The 27,873-nt window shown below is 38.1% G+C and overlaps 1 protein-coding gene across 1 annotated transcript; it reads left to right on the top strand.

Moving 5' to 3' along the window:
• GCSAML (germinal center associated signaling and motility like) lies at positions 1 to 27,784 on the top strand. Its single transcript, XM_023216266.2, has 5 exons — positions 1 to 147; positions 7,345 to 7,404; positions 14,558 to 14,604; positions 16,898 to 16,926; positions 26,458 to 27,784. The coding sequence occupies exons 1-5, from the start codon at positions 119 to 121 to the stop codon at positions 26,695 to 26,697; spliced, it is 405 nt and encodes a 134-aa protein (XP_023072034.1). The 5' UTR covers positions 1 to 118; the 3' UTR covers positions 26,698 to 27,784.
• The last annotated feature ends 89 nt before the right edge of the window (positions 27,785 to 27,873 follow it).

Below are 27,873 nucleotides of genomic sequence, written 5' to 3'. Positions count from 1 at the left end.
ACGAACCCGTGGTCAGATGCAACCTCCTGCCTCATGCATTTTCCTCTTGGTGCTTTGGTCAGAACTTCCCCAAGTGGAGTGAAACTCAGGAGCTGAGAAACCGAGTCACTGTGAAAAGATGGGAAATTATCTCCTGCGAAAACTCAGGTGAGTCTTGACTCTTGGTGCTGCCTTTCTTGGGGGAAAGAGAACAGAGATAAGGAGGCTGGACATACACATTTGTAATGGTGAGGTACATTGTGCGTCTAGAAGGCTGAGCCTGAAGACAGCATCCTCTAGGAGCACACAGTGACGCCCCGTTGACTCCTTCTCTTACCTTACTCTGGAACCATGATAGGTTGCCAGATGTAGAAAACAAAAATACTGGATGCTAAGTCATATTCAAATTCCAGAAAATCATTTTTTTTTTAGTATGAATGTGCCTCATATAATATTTTGGGCATTATAACATGGGTTGTACTTTATTAAAAAGTTATTCATTGTTTATCTGAAATTCAAATTTAGCAGTGCATCTTGTAATTCATCTGGCAACCCTACACAATTGTCACTTGAATTTTTCTGCTCCTCTTTTTCTTCATGAGGGTGTAGAGCTTAACTTTCCATCCATCAGCTTTGTGGGTTGGTATGAGAATGAACAGTCAGGTCCTTGCAAATTATGGATGCAGGATATGCATTTGAATGCTTCTGACTTTAGTCACACCTTTTTTGGTAATGTTTAGCCTTATACTCTTCCAATAGTTCATAATTTATAGAACGTATACAGATGACAGGCATTATTGTTCTTACATCTTGCTTAATCTTAAATGATGGGCTCTACAGCATCCCACTCCTCTGTCCACGCTCCCAGTCCCCTTCCAGACAATCTTGCATATGATGTGACTACATTGATAGACAAAACTCTCATCATATCACTCCTGTGCTCCAGTGGGCACCACGTAGAAACATGACTGGACAAAAAGGATATGACCTAACGCTAAGAGACTGAGTGGAAAATCCCAGCAAGTCTTGTTCTGTCTGTTTAGATTCTTCTTGACCTCTCTGTGCAGGTTCCTTACTTATGGGTATGGGGCAGAACACTCTCTGGAATGGTGGCTTATGACCTACGGTCAAACAAAATAGATCAGAGAATCTGTCTTTATGAGGTAGCAGATTGTCTTCCCCACACCTGATGGTTCATGCCGTCTCCTTTCACCAGGTTAAATAGCTCAGCTATCCCTTGACTTCTTCATTTAGTCTTTCAGTAAATCCCTATTTCTTAAAGAGTTTAAGGGTGGCTGGGCGCAGTGGCTCACGCCTGTAATCCCAGCACTTTGGGAGGCTGAGGTGGATGGATCAGGAGGTCAGGAGATCGAGACCATCCTGGCTAACACGGTGAAACCCCGTCTCTACTAAAAATATGAAAAACTAGCCGGGCGTGGTGGCAGGTGCCTGTAGTCCCAGCTACTCGGGAGGCTGAGGCAGGAGAATGGCGTGAACCTGGAAGGCGGAGCTTGCAGTGAGCTGAGATGGTGCCACTGCACTCCAACCTGGGCGACAGAGCGAGACTGTCTCAAAAAAAAAAAAGAAAAAAAAAAAAGCTTAATGGTTCATGGATGGAGAGGGCCCATCAAAGTTCAGGATGAACATGAGTCTGGGCAGTAGATGGAGGAAAAATGACACAATTGTGCTGAGAGGTAAATTCAATTATTTACCCTAAAGAAAAAATACTTCCCTTCTTTGAAAGTTAACCAATATTTATGGAAAGCCTAGGTAAGACAATGGTCTTGGTCGCAAGAAAAAATTAAACATGGAAGGAAAATGAATATGGAGGCAAATTTTAAAAATGGATAGGCCCCTTCAAAGAACATCGTACTTAATGACTCTGACTCAGCTTTAAAAAAACAGGTATTACATGGCTCAGATAATTAAAACTGAGAGAGAATTAAAACTTGTCATGGTTGCCTTTGCTATAAAATTATGAATGTAACATGTAATTTATGATGTCAAGTCATCCGTCATTTCCATTCCACCACAATGTCTTCTTTTTAAGATAAGGCAGTTGCTAATGTGTTCTAGGTAGAAGCACAAGCAGTGCACTGTAGAAATAAAAGGAAGGAAGGAATGGAATTCTGATTTGGGATAGCAGGAAGGAAGGACATGTTTGAGGAATTGCCATTTGGAATGTGCTGTAAATGTTAGGCAGACATACAAAGCAGGAAAAGATGGTCCAAGCTGAAGGGACAACCTGTGAAAATGTATGAGTTTCAAGTGCACGGTATTACTGTCCATAATTGGAGCATATTGTTCAGAGATGACTCCAGTAGCAGAAGAAGTTGAGAATGAAGTTGGGGGTCTGATAATGAAGCACCTTCAAAGGCACATAGAAAGTGGTAAAGCAGTGAACATTTATAAGCTGGAGAAAAACGCAGTGTGGCATGTATTTTAGGAAGAAATGTCTATGCTCAGTGAGTATCGAGGAATGACACAGAGAAATAGACAACAAGCTCTTAAAATATACCAAAGAAGATGTAGGGGCAAAAGGAAAACTTCCCCTTTGTTCCCTGAAGGTTCTTGGAAATCAGTTGAGAAAAGGCAGATTAATAGGACAAAAGTCATACAAATTTATTGATCATCATTTTATGGGACACAGGAACCTCAGAATGAAGACGCAAAGATGCAAAGGAAACTGTCCATTTCTATGCTTAGGTTCAACAAATTTTGGCTAGCCATGTAGAAATATGATTGGACAAAAAGGATATGACCTAATGCTAATAGAATGGAAAATCCCAGCAAGTCTTGTTCTGTCTGTTTAGATTCTTCTTGACCTCTCTGCGGGTTCCTTACTCATGCGTATGGGGCAGAACACTCTCTGGAATGGCGGCTTGTGACCTACAGTCAAACAAAGTAGGTCAGATAATGTCTTTATGGCCGGTTCTTACACAGAAAGATAGAGGGAAAGTTAGAGTCATCTGACTAATTTTATGGCTGGCTTTGGGGAAAAGAGGTTCTGGTTTCTATCAGTCACCTTGAGGAAGAGGGATTCTAATTTCTATGGCTAGCCCTGGGTAGGAAAGAGTTGCCACAGAGAGGAGGGCAGGAGAAAGAGAGCTGCTTCTGAGGCTTTTATTTTGGAGTGTCATTTTCTGAGCCCCAACAAAGAGATGGCAAAGAGCTGACATTCATTAGGAACAGCCAACACGAAGAGGAAATTCAGTGAAAGTAAATGCATCCCCAAGGAGTCACCTTGGTGTGTGTCAGTCATTTGGATCACAGATGTGGTGTGAGAGAAGGCTGGAGAGTGGCCTCTAGAACACGGATGCAGAGAGGCTCCTGTTGCCCTGACCCTGCTTGTCAGAGGCCTGTTACCTTGGGTAACACCTAATTTGCAGCCTGATAATTGACTGCAGATGAGTCTGGGGAAGGTAGTTGCTGCTTTCTAGCCTCTGACTAGCAAGAGGGTGAAATAAATGTTGACATCGCCCATGGGCAGTGTCCATCACATACCCTCTTTAGTCTTTATTTCAAAATTCATTTAGTTCTTTGAAGATTTTTATCCTCCCATATAAATTTGTACACAAATTCTGAATTTGTGTATTGTATAAAAAGTGCCAATTTGAATTTTGATTGGGATAACATTGTGAATATAGAGATCTATTTGCAAATTCTTCTATGTTTATGCTGATATACTATATATATATATATATATATATATATATATATATATATATATTTTTTTTTTTTTTTTTTAAGATGAAGTCTTGCTCTGTCACCCAGGCTGGAGGGCAGTGGCGCGATCTCAGCTCACTGCAACCTCTGCCTCCCAGGTTCAAGAGATTCTTCTGCCTCAGGCTACCGAATAGCTGGGACTACAGGCACATACCACCATGCCCATCTAAGTTTTGTATTTTTAGTAGAGACGGGGTTTCACCATATTGGCCAGGCTGGTCTTGAACTCCTGACCTCATGATCCACCTGCCTCGACCTCCCAAAGTGCTGGGATTACAGGCGTGAGCCACCGCTCCTGGCCTATGAAGATATACTATTAATACACCAGTCAAAACAATTATTTATAACCACGTTTATTCAGATCTTCTTTAATGTAGTCTAATAGAGCTTTCACTTTTTTTCTTTTATTCCTTGTTAGATAGATTTCTAGATACCATATGCAACAGTAATAAATCTATGAATGACATTTTTTCCTAGCCTGTTACTGTTGGAATGTTATTGATGACTTTGTATCCACTAGCCTTGTTGAATTTCTCATTTTTTTTCATGGCTTTTTAATCCTACTGGGTTTACATAGTTAATATGTCATCTGTAAAGTTAAAGATTTTTCTATTCTTTTTTGTTTCTTACAAATCTTATAGGTATCTTTATCATTTTTTATAGCATAATTATGTTTAACAGTGTCAGAATTCTTAGGCATCATTGTCTTGTAACTGATCATAATGATTTTTTTCTAAATTTGTTTTCATTAAGGTTGCTGTATATTTTTGACATTTATATTTGGCATTTATGTTTTTGGCATATTGCCTCTGTCAAAATAAGGAGATTCTACTTTTTAAAAAAATATGTAGAGATGAGGTTTCGCTATGTTGCCCAGTCTGGAGTGCAGTGGCTATTCCCAGATGCAATCAGAGTGCACTACAGCTTTGAACTCCTGGCCTCAAGTGATCTTCCTGCCTCAGCCTCCCGAGGAGCTGGGATTACAGGCATGCACTACTGCACCCAGCTCTTCGGAGGGTTTTTATTGTTAATAAGGACCAAACATTATCAAATGCATTTTTAAACTATTGAGATAACCTCATGAGTCTTCTCTTAGACTTCTAAAGTGGTTAATTGTGTTAATAAATATTTTTGCTAATTACCTATCTTTTAATTTCTGGGATAAAACCCATTTGATTGTGACGTGTGCAATTTGACCATAGTTTTAGATTTAGTTAACTTATATTTTATTGAGGATTATTGCATCTATTTTCATGATTGAATTGGACCTGTGATTTTTTAAAATTTGATTTATTTAATTTGAAATGAAAGTTTACCAATCTCATTAAATGGGTTGGCATCATTTTACATTTTTCTTCTTTCTGGAACATCTTATATATGAGAGAGTATATTTGTCACTTGAAGTTTGGTAAATTGTGTATGCAGCTGTGTAAGCTGGAATTTTTTATTATTGATGGTATTCGTGTGTCAGTTTTTTATTTCATTTTTCCAAGATATTACTCATTTTAAGCCATCATGTTTATTATAAGTAATTCTTCATCATGTTTGTTGTATGTCTGTAATACTTATTCTGAACTGTCTGTTTTCATTATATTTTTGTCTCCATTCCTTATTTCTTTAGTTGGTCTTTCCAGACTTTTGCTATCTTACTGATATTATTCTAAGATATGGTTCCCTATCATATTTATTTTTACCCACAACTTTCTTGTTTCCTTTTTGTTCTCCCAACTTCTTAAGATAAATGCTTACTTTGTCATTATTAGTCATTTATGTTTTCTTATGAATGTATTTTAGCAAGCTATTTTCTTCACACTTCACTTTATCCTTCAAATAGTCTTGTGCAGCTTGCATTATTATTTTATTCCGTGTTTTTAGAAAGTTCCTTTATGATTCCCTGTTTAACATAAGGATTATTTAGAATATTACTTATACCTAGACATGCACACTTTTGGTTATAGCTTCTTGGGTTGTAATTTTACTGCTTGATAGTTGGAGAAATCGTGTGCAAATTGCTGATTTTGGGGGATGTTTATTAAGACTTTCTTTGTGGAGTTATGAAGTCATAAGTCAACATCCAACATTTAGAAAGTTTAAAAATAAGAAGAAAAAACACAGAAGGTATAAAAAATTACTCATAATCTTAATTATTTGTCCAAGATACTTTTAAAGCTTAATAAAATACCTATTTTTAAAAACAATGGAGTATTAGTTGATTTATTAATTTGGTCAACAAATTTTTGTACATCATCTCTGGCCTGATATTATCTGAATCCCTCTGGATTAAGAAAAACAATTTTTACTTTATTCACAGTAGAATTTGGTATCCAGTTATGTTCAATAATATTAATGATGTGGAATTCCAATTAGGTCCGTACTGATGCTAAGTACTTTCCTGTGTTGTTTTCAACTTTAAAATACAAACATTCTTTAGATGTATAAGTCAATGAATCACTAATAACCCCAAGGACAATTATTTTATCAAATTCTTTCTTTATTGACCAGTTTAGGAAGATGGAATCATGAGAAAACTGAACTCCAGGAAAAGGGGGAAAAAAGGAGACACTTAAATTACTTTTTACCTGATTTACAATCTGCACTATTAAATAAACATTACATCCAGATTTGACTGTGATTGAGACTATTATACAAAATCTCTACATCAGCAACTGATTCTATAAAAAGCCCCCTCCTCTGTAAATTGATATTCCTTTATGTTTAACAAATATATTCTTTGTTTAGTGGCCTTGTGTGTTGATATCTAGCAATGTTTCTTGAACGTATACTATGAGCTCTATTCAGGGAAGGCACTTTCTCAGCATTGGTTCGAAATGCCTTCCCTGAATCCGGATGGTAAGTAGAGATGAGGCTCTTACATGCAAAGCTACCTAGAAGCAGAAGGATAGACCAGTGCTCCAAATGTGATAACAGAGGAAAAGAAAACTGTGAAAGAAATGCTATGTTTGGACAACTGGTGGAGTAGAAAGTTTGATTAACCAAGTCACAAACACAAGCAGCTAACTATTGTGTTAACCATGCAAATCACCTGATTTCTGTAACTTCATCATTTAGTGTTTGCCTGATTATTATAAAGATGATGATAACTGATGGCAAAACACCAAGAGTAATATGAAAAAATCAGCTTTCCTGAATGTATGTAAAGATCCCAATGTCTTATCTGCACATGAATGGCCACATGCAGCAGGGCCCCGAGAAGCTTGCTGTGGTTCAGCAGGCCAAGACTGACAGTCCTCATAGTCCACAAAGGTGTGTACAAGCAGCTCAGCTTGCCTCAGGTTGTTGCAGAAGTGGCGCCTCCCTGTTGTTAAGGTCTTTCTAGCTTCTTGGGAGCTCTCACCTCTTCTGGAGATTCAGGAAGTTTGCATGTCGGATCACAATAAATCCAAAGACTGAGAAAATCAAAAGTCAGACTATGGGCATTTTGTCCCATCAGAGGCCTGGTTTCTGTGGTTAAGTTCTGAAATGCATTCTGTCTGTGACTGCTTGTTGATTTTGAAGGAAAGGGAAGTTTGTCAAAAGAAAAGGCGGGTTTGGTTTTAATGGTACAGAAAGTTAGAGAAGAAGGTGAAAAATGTGGAGGACAGTAACAATCTCTCTTTTTTCTTTTGTGCTTCCATATAGTTGCCTGGGAGAGAATCAAAAGAAGCCCAGGAAAGGAAACCCAGATGAGGAAAGAAAACGGTAAGAACAGAGCATATCAGAGTCTTTTTTTTTTCTGAGATTACTTCCAGAGTCTGTGCCCCACTCGAACTAACACCTCTCAGGGCCACTGTAACAGAGTTCTTTGGTGATTACCCGCATGACTTGGCAGCAGGTTAGACACTGACTCTGTCTAAATAAGAAAGAGACGGTGTTAGCCACGTGTTTTGTTTCTATTGATTATATAATGCGAGTGTAGAAACATAAAGATAGAATAAAGGATGTCTGGTTTTGGTTGGTTATATGCAGTGGCCGTATTTCCCACCTTTTCCTCACAAGTAGCCAGAATAATCTTTGGAAAACATGTCTCATTATGCCTTTTCCTTGCCTGAGACCATTCAATGGCTCTTCACTGCATTCAGAATAAAATGCAGACTCTTCACCAGGGCCTACAATTCCATTAGGATTGGATTCTGCATCTGTCCCGTGTGGTTCCTCACCCTCTACCTTCACTCACTGTCTTATATGCATTCTCCTTTTATTTGATGTTCTTCAAGCCACCAAGCTCAGCCTCACTTTAGGGCATTTCTACAAGCTGGTCTTTTACTTCACAATTAAAACAAATTTTCATATTTGCACTTGGACTGATTGATAATGTCTCCTCCTGGAGATGCTGGCCCTCATGCCCTTCTCTGAAAGATTATGGAGGAACTTTGCTTCAGCACCCCATGGTTTTATGGCACTAGAAACTACCTATATTTGCTGTGGCCTTTATCTCAACTTGTAGCTCTATATGTTGTTTGAGCTGTTTATAGTCCACTTCCTTCATAGACCATACGCACTTTAAAGTCACATCTGTTTCACTTGCTAGTGTATATCTGTTTCTCAACCCTCACAAGACACTCAATGGAAAAAAGATAAAAAATGGAGTGGAAAAATGGTAGATATCTAGATGTTGATATCTTGCCTCAGCTTAGATGAACAGAAACACCCTGCTTTGTTGGTTAACCATAGGTTTTTCATATTTGTGCACTAAGCTCTTTTTTAATCATTTCATCTCAATGTCTTGGTTTCTGTCTCTGAGATGGCTTCTTCTTCTCTTCCATGGTATGAAGGGGCAGAGGATTGAGGAGTGAGTCAGGTATCTGCTGGTGATGTGAAATGATGTTTGCAGGCATCAGCCCCCTCCTAAATGTTTGAATAACACTTTCCTGCCAGAGGAGAGAGTTGGCTTCATGAGTCAGCCCTCAGGGACAGTGGAGTTGGCTCTGCCTATCTTGTGACCCTGTCTCATGCTCTCCCCACTCCCCCCACTCCCCTTATGGTTTGTAGCTGGAGAGGAGATAGCAATGATTTGGTGATGTTATTGAACCAAGGTTCTTTTATCAGCTGCTGTGAATCAGTTCTGTATAGCGTCTTTTAAAGTAGACTTTTAATTTAGGCATTTACATTAGACGTTTAATTTAGGCATAAACTAGTCATTTAAACTAGGCTTTTGTTTCATCATGTCTAAGGTGAGCTCTGCACTAGATGTCATTCTCTAATATTTTTCTGTTAAAGGAACTGAAGTGTTAACATTTTCAAATACCAGCAAGTCTTTATTACAAGCAGACAATAACTAAATGTAGATAAATTAAATGTCATTAGGGTTTTCTCATGCAAGAAGATTTTAGGAGCATGACTCATGGAACTTTCACTAGTCAGCATGGTGAGGAAGATCTGAACCATTTTACCATTCTAGTCAATTGCAGTCAAATATGTGTTTCGTGTGGGCTGAGAAGTCAGTTTCCTTTTTGGCTAATTTCACAAGATGATGTCTATTGAATAAAGTTGGATCTTCTATATCTTCCTGAGTCAATTTTGATTATTGGATTCTTACCAGAATATTATTCATTAAAACATATTTACAGAAAGGACAGTATGAGCTCTTTCAAGTCACTTGACTTTTAAAATGTAGGCTTATAGAGGTACAGTACAGTAAAATTCACCCTTATATATACAGTTTGATAAGTTTAGGAAAAACGTACACAGTCATGTAATCACCACAATCAAGATACAGAGTATTCCTACCACCCCTCCCTTTCCCTTCAACCCCTGGCGACCACTGATCTGATTTCTGTTTTGCATTTTTTCCAGGATGTCATAGTATCATTGCTTTTATCTTTATTGCATTCTTATTTTTGCTTTCCTTAGTTTTTAAAATTATTGCTATTCTAATTGTTTTGAATTCAAAACTTAAAAATTTTGTTCTCAATTTTTCTTGTTTAGGAATGGAAGCATATATGAATATAAACTTTCCCTCTAAATAATATTTTACCTGTATCCTATGTGTAATTAAAGGAAATACTATTATTATCTAATATTATCTAATATTTTGTAACTTTTAATTTATTCTTGGACCTGAGTAGTTTTTAAATTTCAAATATTGTTTTGTAGTCTAAAATATAATTTAAATTTTATGTCATTGTTACCAGTATCTGTGTGGCCTGTGTTATTTCTGCTTTATGGATTTTATTAAGGTTTTCTTTGTCCTATATGTTAACTTTGAGACAAATTACTTACATTCTGTAAATTTTGGGTTCTTCATATGCAAAATAGCCTTAAAATACTATAATTTTAGCTTGTGTTTATGGAAAAAGAAATCACGGCCTATTTCATCAGCACTATGACAGTCTGGCACCAACACTCAATACATACTAGGGTATCTGTGCACATCATTATGTGCCTAGATTTTGAAAATCTATTATGTAATCTTTTGTTCAAAGATCATAATTTTGAAATTTGTCTGCTAGAGAAACATTATTAGGTATTTCAGATATTCACTGTCATTATTTTTCCTACTTGTTATCAGCTGAGAGAAATTAATCTACTGGTTTATTTGAGTAACCTTTCATATTTTCTTTTTCTTTCTTTCATATGGATTCTAAATAGTTTCGTGTGTAGCAATTCATGACGGTATTAGGTGTTTGTTGGTTTTAATCTCTATCATGCCATCTCCTGTCCAGCTCTTTTTCTGAAATGACGGTCTTGCTAAAGTCTTCATCTTCCGGAGTATGAGAAGGTCCCTGTGATGGGAGATCAAAGACACCAGGGGACATTGCAGGCAGCTTCCTCTCAGATAGGGAGGATAGAGGGAGGTCCTGTTTCATTAGTATGGCCTAGTCCCGTTCCCACGTATCAATCTGTATTCATTTACTAAGGCTCTTAAGCAAAGTACCATAGACTGGGTGGCTTAAAGAACCAAAATTTTCTTTCTCACAATTACAGAGACTGGAAGTCTGAGATCAACGTGTTGGCAGAGGTGGGCTGTTTTGTGAAGTCTGTCTTTGGCTTGTCAATGACTGTCTTTTCCCCGAGTCTTCGAATGGTCTTCCCTCTGTGTTACGACTGTGTTCAAATTTTCTGTTCTGACAAAGACACCAGTCATACTGAAACAGGGCCCAATCTTATGACCTCATTTTAATGTAATTACCTCTGTTAAGATCTTATCTGCAAATACAGTCACATTCTGAGGTTCTGGGGATTAGGACTTCAACATGTGGATTTTAAGGGGACACAATTTAGTTCATGAGAGATGTCAAGAAAATCTAAGAGGATTCCTATAAATCCAGGAATTCCTGCCACTGTCTGGAAGTTTCCAGTGGCCACAGCATGCAGAATTGTTCCACTGTGTTTAAGACAGAGTGGACAACCAGTAGGTGCTGATAATCCACAGCCTGGACTTAGACAGGTTTGGATTTTGTGGCTAGAGCCTCAGAATGACAGATAACCGAGTGGCTGAATTCTTCATTCACCAACTGCTTTGTTACATAACTTCGCATTTTACAAAGTCCAAATGTGGTTGTGCAGTAATGTTTGCTTTCTTTCTTTCCTAAAGACCTCATAGGTTTTAGATTATCTCAGTACTAAGACATTTGACAATACGTTTTCTTTCCTTGGAGAGTAATACAGTTCTTGGATCGTATCTTTCTCCTCACAACTTAGTGAGTGTAATTCCACTTTGCGGCTATGGAGCTGGGCCACCTTAAGCAGTCTTCCTGATGACTTGGTTTTACATACATTTTCCCCATGAAAGTTCAAAAACGCATTATTTCTTCCCTACCCCCACCCCCTAATCATGTATTATTTTCTTTTATACATATGTCTTTATTTTACATTTTTTTCTCACCTTTCTTGAGCTATGATTGAAAAACAAAAATTGTACATATTGAAGGTATACAATATGATGTTTTGATGTGTATATATGGTGAAGTGATTATCACTATAAAGTACATTAACTATTTAATATATTTATTATCTCACACAGTTACCATTGTTTATGTGTGTGATGAGAATGCTTGAGATTCACTCTCTTAGCGAATTTCAAGCACATGTTGTCACTGGCTGTAGTCACCATATCTCAGTGTTCTGTGCCATTTGTTTTTTCCCCTGTGAAGTCAGTTTTCAGATTTAAGTATTTATTTTATGACTTTTCTCCTGTTATACTTTTGTTTCATTTGTTTAGATCTTTTTTTTTTTTTTTTTGAGACCGAGTCTCGCTGTTGTCACCGGGGCTAGAGTGCAATGGCGCAATCTCGGCTCACTGCAACCTCTGCCTCCTGGGTTCCAGCACTTCTCCTGCCTCAGCCTCCCAAGTACCTGAGACTACAGGTGCACACCATCATGCCTGGATAATATACACCTTTTTTGTACAGACAGAGTTTTACCATGTTGCCCAGTCTGGTTTCAAACTTCTGGGCTCAAATGATCCACCTATGTTGGCCTCCCAAAGTGCTGGGATTACAGGCATGAGCCACCATACCTGGCCTATTTTTAAAACTGATATAGCTAGCATACTTGTACATATTTGGGTGATACATGTGATATTTTGGTAAATGTATACAATGTGTAATGATTAAATCAGAGTACTTGTGATATCCATCTACTCAAACACCAATCTTTTCTTTGTCTTGGGAACATTACAATTCTTCTAGCTATTTTGAAATGTACAATAAATTATTGTTAACTATAATTTTCCTCACTGTGCTATCAAATACTAGGACTTATGTGTTCTAGCTAACTATATTTTTGTACCCATTAGCTAACTTCTCTTGATTCTTTCCTCTCCCATTAATGTTGTTTTAATTTAACATAAAATGTTATTCTCTACAATTGTTTTCCTGGTTTAGGCCAGTCCATTTTCCTTCTCCATTTATTATTGTTAATTATTATTAACAATAATTATTAGTAATTATTCCAATAATTGTTCCTTCTCCATTTATTATTGTTAATAACTATTAACAGTAATAAACAGGTATTATTTTTCTGCTTCTAAATATTGTTTCTGCTTTTTTTGTTTTGCTTTTGTTGTGCAGTTCATCTTTGTAACTTTGTGCTTAGTATTCTGAATGAAAGTTGATCATCTGTGAGATAAAATTGTGTGTATGTGTGTGTGTTTAAGGAGGGTGCAGAAGAGAAGCAAGCTATGGCTGTGACTGAACCAAACTGAGGGCAGCTCACCCGGTGCTGTAAAGCCAAAAACATCCACACTGAGGGTTGCAGCAGGACCAAGGATACATCTATTTGCAGGTCACCAAGCAAGGAGAATCGGTCCCTCAGGCTTAAGACCTGTCCTCTTCAATGGCTGACAATCAAGGGTTTTAAAAGGCAGGGGTAAATTTCCGGAAAGCGGAATTTACAGGAAGATGACATATACCCTAGAACTTAAAGTATAATAATAATTAAAAAAAAAATTGTAAATCAGTACATGGAGATTATAGTTGGTTTGGCCTAAAAAGTTGAGATACCTTGAAGCTGAGGGGGAAGGGTGCCTTATGGGTCATAGGTGGAATGAAAGATTCTTTGATTTGCTATTCTTTAAGGAAGCAAACTTTGTCTAAAAATGTGGAGTCAAGAGAAAGGAATGCTAAGGTCTGGCTCCTGGTCATGACTTTCTCAGGCTCCTCAGGAAGAAATGCAGACAAAGCCTGGCAGTGGGAGTTCAGTCCTCAGCGCCCCCGCGCCTGGGGTCTGTGTGCCAGAGGATGCATGTGGTGGAGGTCCAGGTTTCCTCCTGCTGACCAGGCTGCTCATTTACTTCTCAGGGCTGGCCGGGTGCCGGAATTTCTCTTGTAGAAACTCACGACTTTCCTTTATTTCCTTGCTTGTGGGTGCCCAACAGGCTTCCAAGAGGGGTCTCTGCTCTGTTGCAAAATCCAGGTGGTGATTGTGGCATGTCGTTTTAGAATACTTCCTCACAAAATATTTTTCCCTCAGCCCAGGCACATCTCTATACTGTGTAACTGACCGTCCTTGAGGGGCAGCTCATTACGAGTTATGTCCTTTTTTCATATTTCCCCTTAAATTTAGGAGTCTGATCGACAGATGAATAAAAGGTGATATGCTGGCAACCCCATCTCCTCACTACTGCCTTTGAATCCTCTTTACTGTGTAAATTGTGTCCCTTTAAAAATAATCTCTATTTCTTTCATCACTGGCCCACACTTATTATTTTTATTTTATTTTATTTTATTTGGAGATGGAGTCTTGCTCTGTCACCAGGCTGGAGTGCAGTGGCACGATCTTGGCTCACTGCAACCTCCATCTCTCTGGTTCAAGCAATTCCCCTGCCTCAGCCTCCCAAGTAGTTGGGACTACAGGCGCATGCCACTGTGCCCAGCTAATTTTTTTTTTCCCGTATTTTAGTAGAGATGGGGTCTCACCGTGTTGGCCAGGATGGTCTCGATCTCCTGACCTCGTGATCTGCCTGCCTCGGCCTCCCAAAGTGCTGGGATCAGGCATGAGCCATTGCACCTGGCCACCACACTTATTGATGTCTATTACCATAAAGTTTTAGTTAAAATTTGTAAGACCCTCTCATTTACCTTTAAGGATTTATACACCCTCATCAAGAATAGCAGAAAAGTAAATTTCAAAACTTTCAATTTTCTCTCTTGAATTATCCTAAATTTCATTATATTATACGTATGTTTTCCATGCATGCGATAATATATCTGATAAGCTAATAATTCCCTTAGCTTCTTGCTGTATGGGGCTTTATTTTCCACTTTTCACTGTTTATCTAGATTTTTGTGGTATTTCAAAAAACGCTGGAGTAAGCAGCCTTTTAATTGTATTTAATATTTGCATGGAAAATCTAACAATGGCTTTAGGTTAAGGGCAACCAAATTAATGTTAACGATCTCTTTCCTTGTAGGCAGGAAATGACTACATTTGAAAGAAAACTTCAAGATCAAGATAAAAGTAAGTCATGGCTGTATAATATTTTTCATAGTAGGGAAGTGCAAATTTAAGCATCCAATTAGCAGACACTCTTGAGCCTATTGTAATAACAGATTGCAGAAGAGGCTGCTTGGAGTTCTTACTCTTTCATAAAATTGATCACATCAGTCTTGGTATTAAAGTAATATTTATATATTATTTTTTGAGAGACATTTAAGAAACGTCTGTGGAAAGAAGTTAACCAAAATTCTACGGATTTTAATTTGTATATTGGTGTTCTAAAATAGGGCCTCTGAATATTAGCAGGTGATAAAAAGTGTGTTTTTTTTTTTTTTTGAGATGGAGACACACCCTGTCACCCAGGCTGGAGTGCAGTGTCGTGATCTCGGCTCACTGTAAGACCCCACCTTCCGGGTTCAAGCGATTCTCCAGCCTCAGCCTCCCGAGTAGCTGGGATTACAGGCGCCACCACCATACCCAGCTAATCTTTGTATTTTTAGTAGAGATGGGGTTTCAGCATGTTGGCCAGGCTGGTCTCGAACTCCTGACCTCATGATTCACCTACCTTGGCCTCCCAAAGTGCTGGGATTACAGGCGTGAGCCACCACTCCTGGCCCCTAAAAAGTGTATTATTTTGTTCTCAAGAAGTTGAAAGAAGTTGGTGGTGCACTTCTGTAGTCCCAGCTACTTGGAAGGCTAACGTAGAAGGATTCCTTGAGGCCAGAAATTAGAGTTCAGCCTGAGCAATGTAGCAAGAGCCTGTCTTTAAAAAAAAGAAAAAAGAATTTGCTCCGTTTGCCATAGTATCTAGGTATAGTAATCATGTAATTACTCAAAATCGACAGTTATGAATAACAGGGCTCAGCCCTGTGGACAAGTATATCTAAAGGAAACTCTCTGTTTATTTTTACCCCCGACTTTATTGAGGTATAACTGACAAATAAAAATTGCCTATATTCAAGGTGTGCAATGCGATGATTTGATATATGTATACACTGTGTAATGATTACTACACCAAATTAATATATCCATCACTATACATAGCTACCATCCTGTATGAATGTGGGGACACAAGGGCACTTGAGATCTATCCCCTTACCAAATTTCAAATAAAGAATACTATGTTGCTAACTAACAAACAATGGGGACAGGATTTCGTATTCAATCCATGGTGCTGGGTTAACTGGCTAGCCATATGGAGAGGATAGAAATTGGACCCCTTCCTTACGCCATATACAAAAATTAACTCAAGATGGATTAAAGACCCAAATGTAAAATCCAAAACTATGAAAACCCTGTAAAACAACCTAGGCAATACCATTCAGAACATAGGAATGAGCAAATATTTCATGATGAAAACATCAAAAACAATTGTAAGAAAAGCAGAAATGGACAAATGGGATCTAATTAAACTAAAATATTTCTGCACAGCAAAAATAACTAACAAGAGTGAACAGACAACTGGTCACAGTGACTCATGCCTGTAATCCCAGCACTTTGGGAGGCCGAGGTGGGCAGATCACGAGGTCAGGAGATTGAGACCATCCTGGCTAACATGGTGAAACCCGCTCTCTACTGAAAATGCAAAAATTAGCTCGGCGTGGTGGCATGTGCCTGTAGTCCTAGCTACTTGGAAGGCTGAGGCAGGAGAATCGCTTGAACCCAGGAGGCAGAGGTTGCAGTGAGCCGAGATAGCGTCATTGCACTCCAGTCTAGGTGACAGAGTTAGACTCTGTCTCAAAAAAAAAAAAAAAAAAAATTAGTAGTGAATTTCAGATTCACACATATGTAAATTGCTTCACCATTCACAGATGGAATCAACATGAATCTGCATATTTGTATGTAACTTGAAATAGTTACTCATGTTATTTCTGTACCTACCTCTATAGTGAGTGTTCATTTTAAAGAATTGTATAATTTTCCTGTAATAATTTACATAAAATTTATATCTTAAATTTGCAGCTGTAATCATTCTTTCTTTATGCTTATTATATTGCATTGACAGCACGTTTATGAACATTTTATTACCAAATTTTGAAGTCCATTTTATTCAGTACATTAATGTGCTTTATTTACAGAAAGAACATACTATTGATGGTGTCTCAGAACACATGTTCTTTCTTGATTTTGTCACTCAGTCTTGAGAACTTCATTTATAAGATGGGGTAATGTCAGATGTTTAGATAATAGGCCTCTGCAGTTTTATTATTTCTACACTCTGTTTTTTTCACCTTTTCCTTCAATCCGTGATGGTGCAAAAGTCTCACAATGCTTTCCTTTCTTTCTTTCTTTCTTTCTTTTGTTAATCCTCCAGGCAAAGAAGTTTCATCCATTTCTAATCAGGTAAGTAGAAAACAAAAAGCAAGACAAAAGAAAAACACAAACTTTTATTGTGTTTGTCTGATAAATGTCAAAATACAGATGATTTATTCAAGAGTAGCATCTGTCTTCCTTCATTTGTAATTTCTAAATGTACTTTTAGAAATCGTTCATATTTTAAATAATTTATATGGCCATTGTGATGCAGAAATGAAAGGAAATAAAAAATCGAAAAGTATTTTAACTGATCTAGATGAGTAGCAAGTTCTTATTGTTTTGGCCTCAATTCTGCTGAAGTCTAATTTTATTTATTTATTTATTTATTTATTTATTGAGACAGAGTCACACTTTGTCATCCAGGCTGGTGTGCAATGGCACAATCTTGGCCCACTTCAACCTCCGCCTCCTGGGTTCAAGTGATTCTGGTGCCTCAGCCTCCCAGGTAGCTGGCTTTACAGGTGTGCACCACCACACCTGGCTAATTTTTTATTTTTAGTAGAGACCAGGTTTCGCTATGTTGGCCAGACTAATCTTGAACTCCTGGCCTCAAGTGAATCCACTGGCCTCCGCCCTGCAAAGTGCAGGGGTAACAGGCATGAGTCACTGTGTCCAGCCTATTGTTTTAATTTTCAAAGCTATTATGACAAAAACAGATGAAATTAAGTAAATTTATACTTATAAACTGACCACCATGAAAGATTAATTATTTTTAGCTTTCCACATTCCCTTTCAAACCTTATATTCAGGAATTAGCATTTGCATTGACAAGTATGGTGGAAACTATAACATGGAAAAAAGTTTATTCCTTTTGATACTGCACCATAAAATTTTTGTTGATTTAATTAGTATATATTAATGTTTTTATTTTTTCTTTCCTTCACTGTCTATGCAATTGAAAATGTGCATAAACTCATTTTTTTCTTAGTATTTTATCTTATAAAAATTATAGTGAATAATGACTTATTCATTACTTACTGAGGTCTGATTGTTGCATACATTGCATCTCAGTATGTGTGACCTAAAGTATAGAATTGTTTTTTCCCTAGATATTTAGAAGCATAATAGCATCCTTCTTTCCTCTTTTATTATTCAAGGTAAAATTAAAGCATAATTAGCAGAAGCTTGGAGTGCAGTTTATGCTGCTATAATGAGGTCTCTAAGACACCAGGGCTTGGAGCAAGGGCTTTTTTTTTTTTTTCTAGAAATATTTCTTACATTATATATATTTTATTTATTTATTTATTTTTACTTTAAGTTTTGGGATATATGTGCTGAACGTGCAGGTCTGTTACATAGGAATACATGTGCCATGGTGCTTTACTGCACCTATCAGCCTGTCATCTAGGTTTTAAACTCCGCATGTATTAGATATTTGTTCTAATGCTCTCCCTCCCCTTGCCCCCCACACCCCAACAGGCCCCAGTGTGTGATGTTCCCCTCCCTGTGTCCATGCATTCTCATTGTTCAGCTCCCACTTATGAGTAAGAACATGCCATGTTTGGTTTTTCTGTTCCTGTGTTAGTTTGCTGAGAATGATGGTTTCCAGTTTCAACCATGTTCCTGCAAAGGACATAAACTCTGTGCAGAAGCCCTTTAGTTATACCCCATGTCCGTATAAAACACATGAACTCAGTCTTTTTTATGGCTGCATAGTATTCCATGGAGTATATGTGCCACATTTCCTCTATCCAGTCTATCATTGATGGGTATTTGGGTTGGTTCCAAGTCTTTGCTATTGTAAATAGTGCTGCAATAAACATACGTTTGGATGTGACTTTATAGCATGATGATTTATAATCCTTTGTGTAGAATGATTTATAATCCTTTGGATATATACCCAGTAATGGGATTGCTGGGTCATATAGTATTTCTGGTTCTAGATCCTTGAAGAATCGCCACGTTGTCTTCCACAATGGTTGAACTTAATATACACTCTCACCAACAGTGTAAAAGAGTTCCTATTTCTCTGCATCCTTGCCAGCATTTGTTGTTTCCAGACTTTTTAATGACTGACATTCTAACTGGTGTGAGATGGTATCTCATTGTGGTTTTGATTTGCATTTCTCTAATGACCAGTGATGATGAGCTTTTTTTCATGTTTGTTGGCCGCATAAATGTCTTCTTTTGAGAAGTATCTGTTCATATCCTTCACCCACTTTTTGGTGGATTTGTTTGTCTTTTTCTTGTAAATTTGTTTATGTTCCTTATAGATTCTGGATATTAGACCTTTGTCAGATGAATAGATTGCAAAATTTTTCTCCCATTCTATTCTGTAGGTTGCCTGTTCATTCTGATGATAATTTTTGTTGTGTTTTTTTTTTTTTTTCTGAGCGGAAGTTTTTTAGTTTAATTAGATCCCATTTGTCAGTTTTGACTTTTGTTGCAATTGCTTTTGGCATTTTAGTCATAAAATCTTTGCCCATGCCTATGTCCTGAATGGTATTATGTAGGATTTCTTCTAGGGTTTTTATGGTTTTAAGTTTTATATTTAAGTCTTTAATCCATCTTGAGTTAATTTTTGTATAAGGTGTAAGAAAGGGATCCAGTTTCTGTTTTCTGCATATGGCTAGCCAGTTTCTCCAGCACCATTTTTTAAATATGGAATTCTCTCCCTATTGCTTGTTTTTGTCAGGTTTGTCAAAGATCAGAGGGGTGTAGAAGTGTGGTGTTTTTTGTGAGGCCTCTGTTCTGTTCCATTGGTCTATATTGGCATATATATCTGTTTTGGTACTAATACCATGCTGTTTTGGTTACTGTAGCTTTGTATTATAGTTTGAAGTCAGGTAGCAGGAAGTCTCCAGCTTTGTTCTTTTATTATTATTATTATTATTTTGCTGGGTTTTGTTATATTTCTTTTTTATTATTATTATACTTTAAGTTCTGGGATACATGTGCAGAACATGCAGGTTTGTTACACAGGTATACATATGCTGTGGTGGTTTGCTGCACCCATTAACCCATCATCTCCATTAGGTATTTCTCCTAATGCTATCCCTCCCCTTTACCCCCACCCCACAACAGGCCCTGATGTGTAATGTTCCACTCCCTGTGCCCATATGTTCTTATTGTTCAACTCCCACTTATGAGTGGAAACATGCAGTGTTTGGTTTTCTGTTCCTGTGTTAGTTTGCTGAGAATGATGGTTTCCAGCTTCATCCATGTCCCTCCAAAGACCATAAACTTATTCTTTTTTATGGCTGCATAGTATTCCATGGTGTGTTCATGGTACATTTTCTTTATCCAGTCTAACATTGATGGGCAGTTGAGTTGGTTCCAAGTCTTTGCTCTTGTGAATAGGGCTGCAATAAAAATACATGTGCATGTGTCTTTATAGTAGAATGATTTATAATCCTTTGGGTATATACCCAGTAATGGGATTGCTAGGTCAAGTGGTATTTCTAGTTCTAGATCCTTAAGGAATTGCCACACTGTCTTCTACAATTTATACTCCCACCAACAGTGTTAAAACATTCCTATTTCTCCACATCCTCTCCAGCATCTGTTGTTTCCTGATTTTTAATGATCACCATTCTAACTGGCATGAGATGGTATCTCATTGTGGTTTTGATTTGCATTTCTCTAATGACCAGTGATAATTAGCTTTTTTTCATATGTTTCTTTGGCTGCATAAATGTCTTCTTTTGAGAATTGTCTGTTCATATCCTTCACCTACTTTTTGATGGTGTTGTTTTTTTCTTGTGAATTTGTTTAAGTTCTTTGTAGATTCTGGATATTAGCACTTTGTCAGACAGATAGATTGCAAACATTTTCTGCCATTCTGTAGATTGCCTGTTCACTCTGATGATAGTTTATTTTGCCATGCAGAAGCCCTTTAGTTTAATTTGATCCCATTTATCTATTTTGGCTTTTGTTGCAATTGCTTTTGGTGTTTTAGTCATGAAGTATTTGCCCATGCCTATGTCCTGAATGGTATTGCCGAAGTTTTCTTCTAGGATTTTTATAGTTTTAGGTCTTATGTTTAAATCTTTAATCCAACTTGAGTTAATTTTTGTATATGGTGTCAGGAAGGGGTCCAGTTTCAGTTTTCTGCATATGGCTAGCCAGTTTTCCTAACACCATTTATTAAATAGTGAATCATTTTCCCACTGCTTGTTTTTGTCAGGTTTGTCAAAGATCAGATGGTTGTAGCTGTGTGGTGTTATTTCTGAGGCCTCTGTTCTGTTCCATTGGTCTATATATCTGTTTTGGTAGCAGTACCATGCTGTTTTGGTTACTGTAGCCTTGTAGTATAGTTTCAAGCCAGGTAGCATGATGCTTCCAGCTTTGTTCTTTTTGCTTAGGATTGTCTTGGCTATATGTGCACTTTTTTGGTTCCTTATGAAATTTAAAGAAGCTTTTTTCTAATTATGTGAAGAAAGTCAATGGTAGCTTGATGGGAATAGCATTGAATCTATAAATTACTTTGGGCAGTATGGCCGTTTTCACAATATTGATTCTTCCTATCCATGAGCATGGAATGTTTTTCCATTTGTTAGTGTCCTCTCTTATTTCCTTGAGCAGTGGTTTTTAGTTCTCCTTGAAGAGGTCCTTCACGTCCCTTGTAAGTTGTATTCCTAGGTATTTTATTCTTTTTGTAGCAATTGTGAATGAGAGTCCACTCCTGATTTGGCTCTGTGTTTGTCTATTATTGTAATGCTTGTGAATTTTGCACATTGATTTTGTATTCTAAGACTTTGCTGAAGTTGCTTATCAGCTTAAGGAGTTTTTGGACTGAGACTTTGGCATTTTCTAAATATACAATCATGTCATCTGCAAACAGAGACAATTTGACTTTTTCTCTTCCTATTTGAATATGCTTTATTTCTTTCTCTTGCCTGATTGCCCTGGTCAGAACTCCCAATACTATGTTGAATAGGAGTAGAGAGAGAGGGCATACTTTTCTTGTGCTGGTTTTCCAAGGGAATGCTTCCAACTTTTGCCCATTCAGTATGATGTTGACTGTGGGTGTGCCATAAATAGCTCTTATTATTTTGAGATAGGTTTGATCAGTACCTAGTTTACTGAGTGCTCTTAGCATCAAGGGGTGTTAAATTTTATCAAAGGTCTTTTCTGCATCTATTGAGATATTCATATGGTTTTTGTCATTGATTCTTTTTATGTAATGGATTACATTTGTTGATTTGTGTATGTTGAACCAGCCTTGCATCCTAGGGATGGAGCCGACTTGATCGTGGTGGATAAGCTTTTTAATGTGCTGCTGGATTTGGTTTTCCAGTATTTTATTGAGGATGTTCGCATTGATGTTCATCAGGGATATTGGCCTGAAATTTTCTATTTTTGTTTTGTCTCTGGCAAGTTTTCATATGAGGACGATGCTGGCCTCATAAAGTGAGTTAGGGAGGAGTCCCTATTTTTCTATTGTTTGGAATAGTTTGGGAAGGAATGGTACCAGCTCCTCTTTGTACCTCTGGTAGAATTCAGCTGTGAATCTATCTAGTTCTGGGCTTTTTTGATTGGTAGGCTAATTAATTACTGCTTCAATTTCAGAACTTGTTATTGATCCATTCAGGGATTCAACTTCTTCCTGATTTAGTCTTGGAAGGTGTATGTGTCCAGAAATTTATCCATTTCTTCTAGATTTTCTAGTTTGTGTAAAAGTGTTTATAGTATTCTCTAATGGTAGTTTGTATTTCTGTGGGATCAGTGGTAACCTCCCCTCTATTATTTTTTTAGGGTGTCTATTTGATTCTTCTGTCTTTCTTCATTATTATTCTGGCTAGTGGACTATCTATTTTGTTAACCTTTTCAAAAAACCAGCTCCTGGATTCATTGATGTTTTGAAGGGTTTTTTACATCTCTATCTCTTTCAGTTCTGTTCTGATCTTAGTTATTTCTTGTCTTCTGCTAGCTTTTGAATTTGTTTGCTGTTGCTTCTCTAGTTGTTTTAATTGTGATGTTAGGGTGTTGATTTTAGATTTGTTCCGCTTTCTCCTGTTTGCATTTAGTACTATAAATTTCCCTCTAAACACTGCTTTAGCTGTGTTGCAGAGATTCTGGTATGCTGTGTCTTTGTCCTCATTGGTTTCAAAGAACATCTTTATTTCTGCCTTCATTTTGTTTACCATTATGTAATGGCCTTCTTTGTCTTTTTTGATCTTTGTTGGTTTAAAGTCTGTTTTATCAGATTGCAAACCCTGCTCTTTTTTGCTTCCCATTTGCTTGGTACATCTTCCTCCATCCCTTTATTTTGAGTGTATGTGTGTCTCTGCACATGAGATGGGTCTCCTGAATACAACACACCAATGGATCTTGACTCTTTATCTAATTTGCCAGTCTGTGTCTTTTAAATGGGGGCATTTAGCCCATTTACATTTACATTTAAGGTTAAGCCCATTTACATTTAACAAATATTATTATATGTGAATTTGATTTAAAGTTAATATTTGTTAAATGTAAATTTAAAGTTAACCTTTAAGGTTAATATTTGTTAAATGTAAATTTAATAAATTTACTTTTATTACAAATTAAATTTACATTTAATTTATATTATTTATATTAAATGACAGTACATTATATTTTTATTTATTTATTTAATTTACTACATTAATAAATTATAATTTCTATAATTTATATTAATTTACATTAGTATATTTACACTTATTACAAATTAAATGTAAATTTAACAAATATTGTTATGTGTGAATTTGATCCTGTCATTATGATGCTAACTGGTTATTTTGCTCATTAGTGGAGTGGTTTCTTCATAGTGTCGATGGACTTTACATTTTGGTTTGTTTTTGCAGTGGGCGGTATTGATTTTTCCTTTGTATATTTAGTGCTTCCTTCAGGAGTTCTTGTAAGACAGGCCTCGTGGTGACAAAATCCCTCAGTATTTCCTTCTCTGTAAAGGATTTTATTTCTCCTTCACTTATGAAGCTTAGTTTAGCTAGATATGAAATTCTGGGTTGAAAATTCTTGTCTTTAAGAATGTTGAATATCGGCCCCCACTCTCTTCTGGCTTGTAGTGTTTCTGCAGAGAGATCTGCCATTAGTCTGATGGGCTTCCCTTTGAGGGTAACCCAACCTTCTAACATTTTTTCCTTCATTTCAACCTTGGTGAATCTGACGATTATGTGTCTTGGGGTTGCTCTTCTCAAGGAGTATCTTTGTTAAGTTCTCTGTATTTCCTGAATTAGGATGTTGGCCTGTCTTGCTAGGTTGGGGAAATTCTCCTGGATAATATCCTGAAGTGTATTTTCCAATTTGGCTCCATTCTCCCCGTCACTTTCAGGTACACCAATCAAATGTAGGTTTGGTCTTTGTTCACATAGTCCCATATTTCTTGGAGGCTTTGTTTGTTCCTTTTCATTCTTTTTTCTTTAACCTTGTCTTCATGCTTTATTTCATTAAGTTGATCTTCTATGCCTGATATCTTTTTTTCTGCCTGATCAATTTGGCTATTGATACTTGTGTATGCTTCACAAACTTCTCGTGCTGTGTTTTTCAGCTCCATTAGGTCATTTATGTTCTTCTCTAATCTGGTTATTCTAGTTAGCAATTCCCGTAACCTTTTTTCAAGGTTTTTGCTTCTTTGCATTGGGTTAGAACATGCTCCTTTAGATCAGAGGAGTTTATTACCCACCTTCTGAAGCCTACCTCTGTCAATTTGACAAACTCATTTCCCCTCCAGTTTTGTTCCCTTGCTGGCAAGGAGTTGTGATCCTTCGGAGGAGAAGAGTCACTCTGGTATTTGGAATTTTCAGCCTTTTTGAGTTGCTTTTTCTTCATCTTTGTGGATTTATCTACCTTTGGTCTTTGCTCTTGGTGACCTTTGTATGGAATTTTTGCGTGGTTGTCCTTTTTGTTGATGTTGATGCTATTGCTTTCTGTTTGTTGATTTTCCTTCTAACAGTCAGGTCCCTATTCTGCAGGTCTGCTGGAGTTTGCTGGGGGTCCACTCCAGATTCTGTTTGGCTGTGTATCACCAGTGGAGACTGCAGAACAGCAAAGATTGCTGCCTGCTCCTTCCTCTGGAAGCTTAGTCCCAGTGGGGCACCTGCCAGATGCCAGCTGGAGCTCTCCTGTATGAGGTGCCTGTCGATCCCTGTTGGGAGGTGTTTCCTTGTCAGGAGGCATGGGGGTCAGGGACCCCCTTGAGGAGGCAGTCTGTCCCTTAGCAGTGCTTGAGCACCGTGCTGGGAGATCTGCTGCTCTCTTCAGAGCTGACAGGAAGGAATATTGAAGCCTGCTGAAGCTGTGCTCATAGCCTTCCCTTCTGTAAGCCCCTGACTGGGGCTGCTGCCTTTCTTTCACAGATGCCCTGCACAGAGAGGAGAAATATGGAGAGGCAGTCTGGCCACAGTGGCTTTGCAGTGTTGGGGTGAGCTCTGTCCAGCCTGAATTCCCCTGTGGCTTTGTTTACACTGTGAGGGGAAAACTGCCTACTCAAGCCTCAGGAATGGCGGACGCCCCTCCCCGCACCAAGCTCAAATGTCCCAGGTCGACTTCGGACTGCTGTGCTGGCAGCAACAATTTCAAGCCAGTGGCTCTTAGCTTGCTGGGCTCCATGGGGGTGGGACCCACTGAACAAGACCACTTGGCTCCCTGGCTTCAGCCCCTTTTCCAGGGGAGTAAACCGTTCTTTCTCACTGGTGTTGCAGGCACCACTGGGGTATGAAAAAAATCTCCTGCAGCTAGCTCGGTGTCTGCTCAAATGGCCAGTCAGTTTTGTGCTTGAAACCCAGTTTTATGCTTGAAACCCAGGGCCCATGTCGTGTAGGCACCCAAAGGAATCTCCTGGTCTGTGGGTTGTGAAGACCATGGGAAAAGCTGGGCTGGATAGCACTGTCCCTGAAGGTATGGTTCCTCATGACTTCTCTTGGCTAGAGGAGAGCGTTCCCTGATCCCTTGCACTTCCTGTGTGAGGTGACGCCCCACCCTGCTTCTGCTCACCCTCTGTGGGCTATACCCACTGTCTAAACAGTCTCACTGAGATGAACTGGGTACTTCAGTTGGAAATGCAGAAATCACCCACCTTCTGTATTGGTCTTGCTGGGAGCTGCAGACCAGAGCTATTCCTATGCAGCTTTGTTCTTTTTGCTTAGGATTGTCTTGGCTAAACAGGCTCTTTTTTGGTTCCATATGGAATTTAAAGAAGTTTTTTCTAGTTCTGTGAAGAAAATCAATGGGAGCTTGATGGAAATAGCATTGAATCTGTAAATTACTTTGGGCAGTATTTCCGTTTTTATGATATTGATTCTTCCTATCCTTGAACATGGAATGTTTTTCCATTTGTTTGTTTCCTCTGTTATTTCCTTGAGCAGTGGTTTTTAGTTCTCCTTGAAGAGGTATTTCACTTCCCTTGTAAGTTGCATTCCTAGCTATTTTATTCTCTTTGTAGCAATTGTAAATGGGAGTTCACTCATGATTTGGCTCTCTGCTTATCTATTATTGGTGTATAGGAATGCTTGGGTTTTGGATACCTTAGGTGTAAGAGCACCATTGGGTATATAAAGAAGAAGGGAAGGTAGTACACTGAGTTCAATTTATGAATGACCCTGGGTCCTTGATTTCTTTTCTCTTTGTGCTTGGCAGGGAAACGAGAATGGCAGTGGTTCTGAAGAAGTGTGCTACACTGTCATTAACCACATCCCCCATCGGAGATCTTCCCTGAGCTCCAATGATGATGGCTATGAGAACATTGACTCCCTCACAAGGAAAGTGAGAGAATTTAGAGAAAGGTCAGAGACAGAATATGCCCTTCTTAGGACTTCTGGTAGTAGGCCTTATTCCTGTACCCATGAGCATGATTACGAAGTTGTGCTTCCACACTGAAACCCTCAAGCCGCTTTATCACCTTGCAGCAATGAAGATGATGCAGAACAGCAGACTCTGGAGAAGTTCTTCACCCTGAGCAGTGCATGAAACATTCCTTTCTGGCTAACGTTTAGAAATATTATCTTATTATATATCCTTAGGCAACTCTGAAATGTGGCATTTCTGTGGTTTAGGTGGAATCATAGAAATTGAAACAATGATCTAAAATATTCTGTGTTTTTGCTTGTAAAGTTTGAGGACATGGAGGTGATAAAAAAAACTTTCTTAGGACAATAATGTAAAATGAAAATAAATTCCTAATCCCCCTGACTAACTGAATGGACCCCCTTCTGGGCCAAGGAGACCTCAGATGATCTTGAAAGACTGAATTCTGGCCATGATAGGAAGGGAGGTGAGACACACCTTGTTATACCCCTTCCCTTTTGGAGTTTAGGCACCAGTGACCAGGATGAGTCATAAGACTGATGAAACAGACTGATTGTGGCAGTAAGAGTCCCAGTTCCAACCTGACTCTGGTGTAGATCACACGCTGTCTGAGGGATTCCATCTATGAGACTTTGTCTACATAACAAAGACCTTGGTTTCCACAACCCCTTTATTTTAGCTAAAGCATTCTTTTCTACTGACTTCTTAAGTCTTTAGACAAAGCTTAACTCTTTCAACCAAGCCAATCAGAAAATATTTGAATTTGCCTATGACCTGTAAGCTCTCTCCTGCTTCAAGGTCTTGCCTCTTTAAGCTGAACCAGTGTGCACTTTCCATGTATTGATTTATGTCTTTGCTTGTAACTCCTGTCTCCCTAAAATGTATAAAACTAAACGGTGACCTGACCACCTCAGGCACACTTTCTCAGGACCTCCTGAGAGTGTACCCCAGGCCATGGTAACTCATATTGGCTCAGAATCAACCTCTTTAAATATTTTACAGAATTTGGCTTTTGGTTACCAATAAATCTCCACAAATAAATGTCCAAGAATCTTCAATTCCAACCCTGCTCACCAAAGTTCAAATGCCAACTCCCCATCCAATTACCTATTTCATTTTTGAGGTGTAATCTACTCAATAAACTGTATAAGACCAGTGACCAGACCCTTTGCTAACCTGATATTTACTTCAATTTTTCTTTTTCTATGTACTGGAGATTTTTGCTTATAAACTTACAGTAATAGTTCA

Source organism: Piliocolobus tephrosceles, chromosome 1 (assembly GCF_002776525.5).
Source record: "Piliocolobus tephrosceles isolate RC106 chromosome 1, ASM277652v3, whole genome shotgun sequence".
Lineage (NCBI taxonomy): Eukaryota > Metazoa > Chordata > Mammalia > Primates > Cercopithecidae > Piliocolobus > Piliocolobus tephrosceles.
This window is presented reverse-complemented; position numbering and strand designations above follow the sequence as displayed.

What these genes read in the sequence shown, in the direction of transcription:
- GCSAML (XM_023216266.2), top strand. Translation starts at nt 119, where the DNA reads ATGGGAAATTATCTCCTGCGAAAACTCAG. An exon ending in TATCTCCTGCGAAAACTCAG is followed by an intron (nt 148 to 7,344) that starts GTGAGTCTTGAC and finishes GCTTCCATATAG; the next exon opens with TTGCCTGGGAGAGAATCAAA. An exon ending in TTTCATCCATTTCTAATCAG is followed by an intron (nt 16,927 to 26,457) that starts GTAAGTAGAAAA and finishes TGTGCTTGGCAG; the next exon opens with GGAAACGAGAATGGCAGTGG.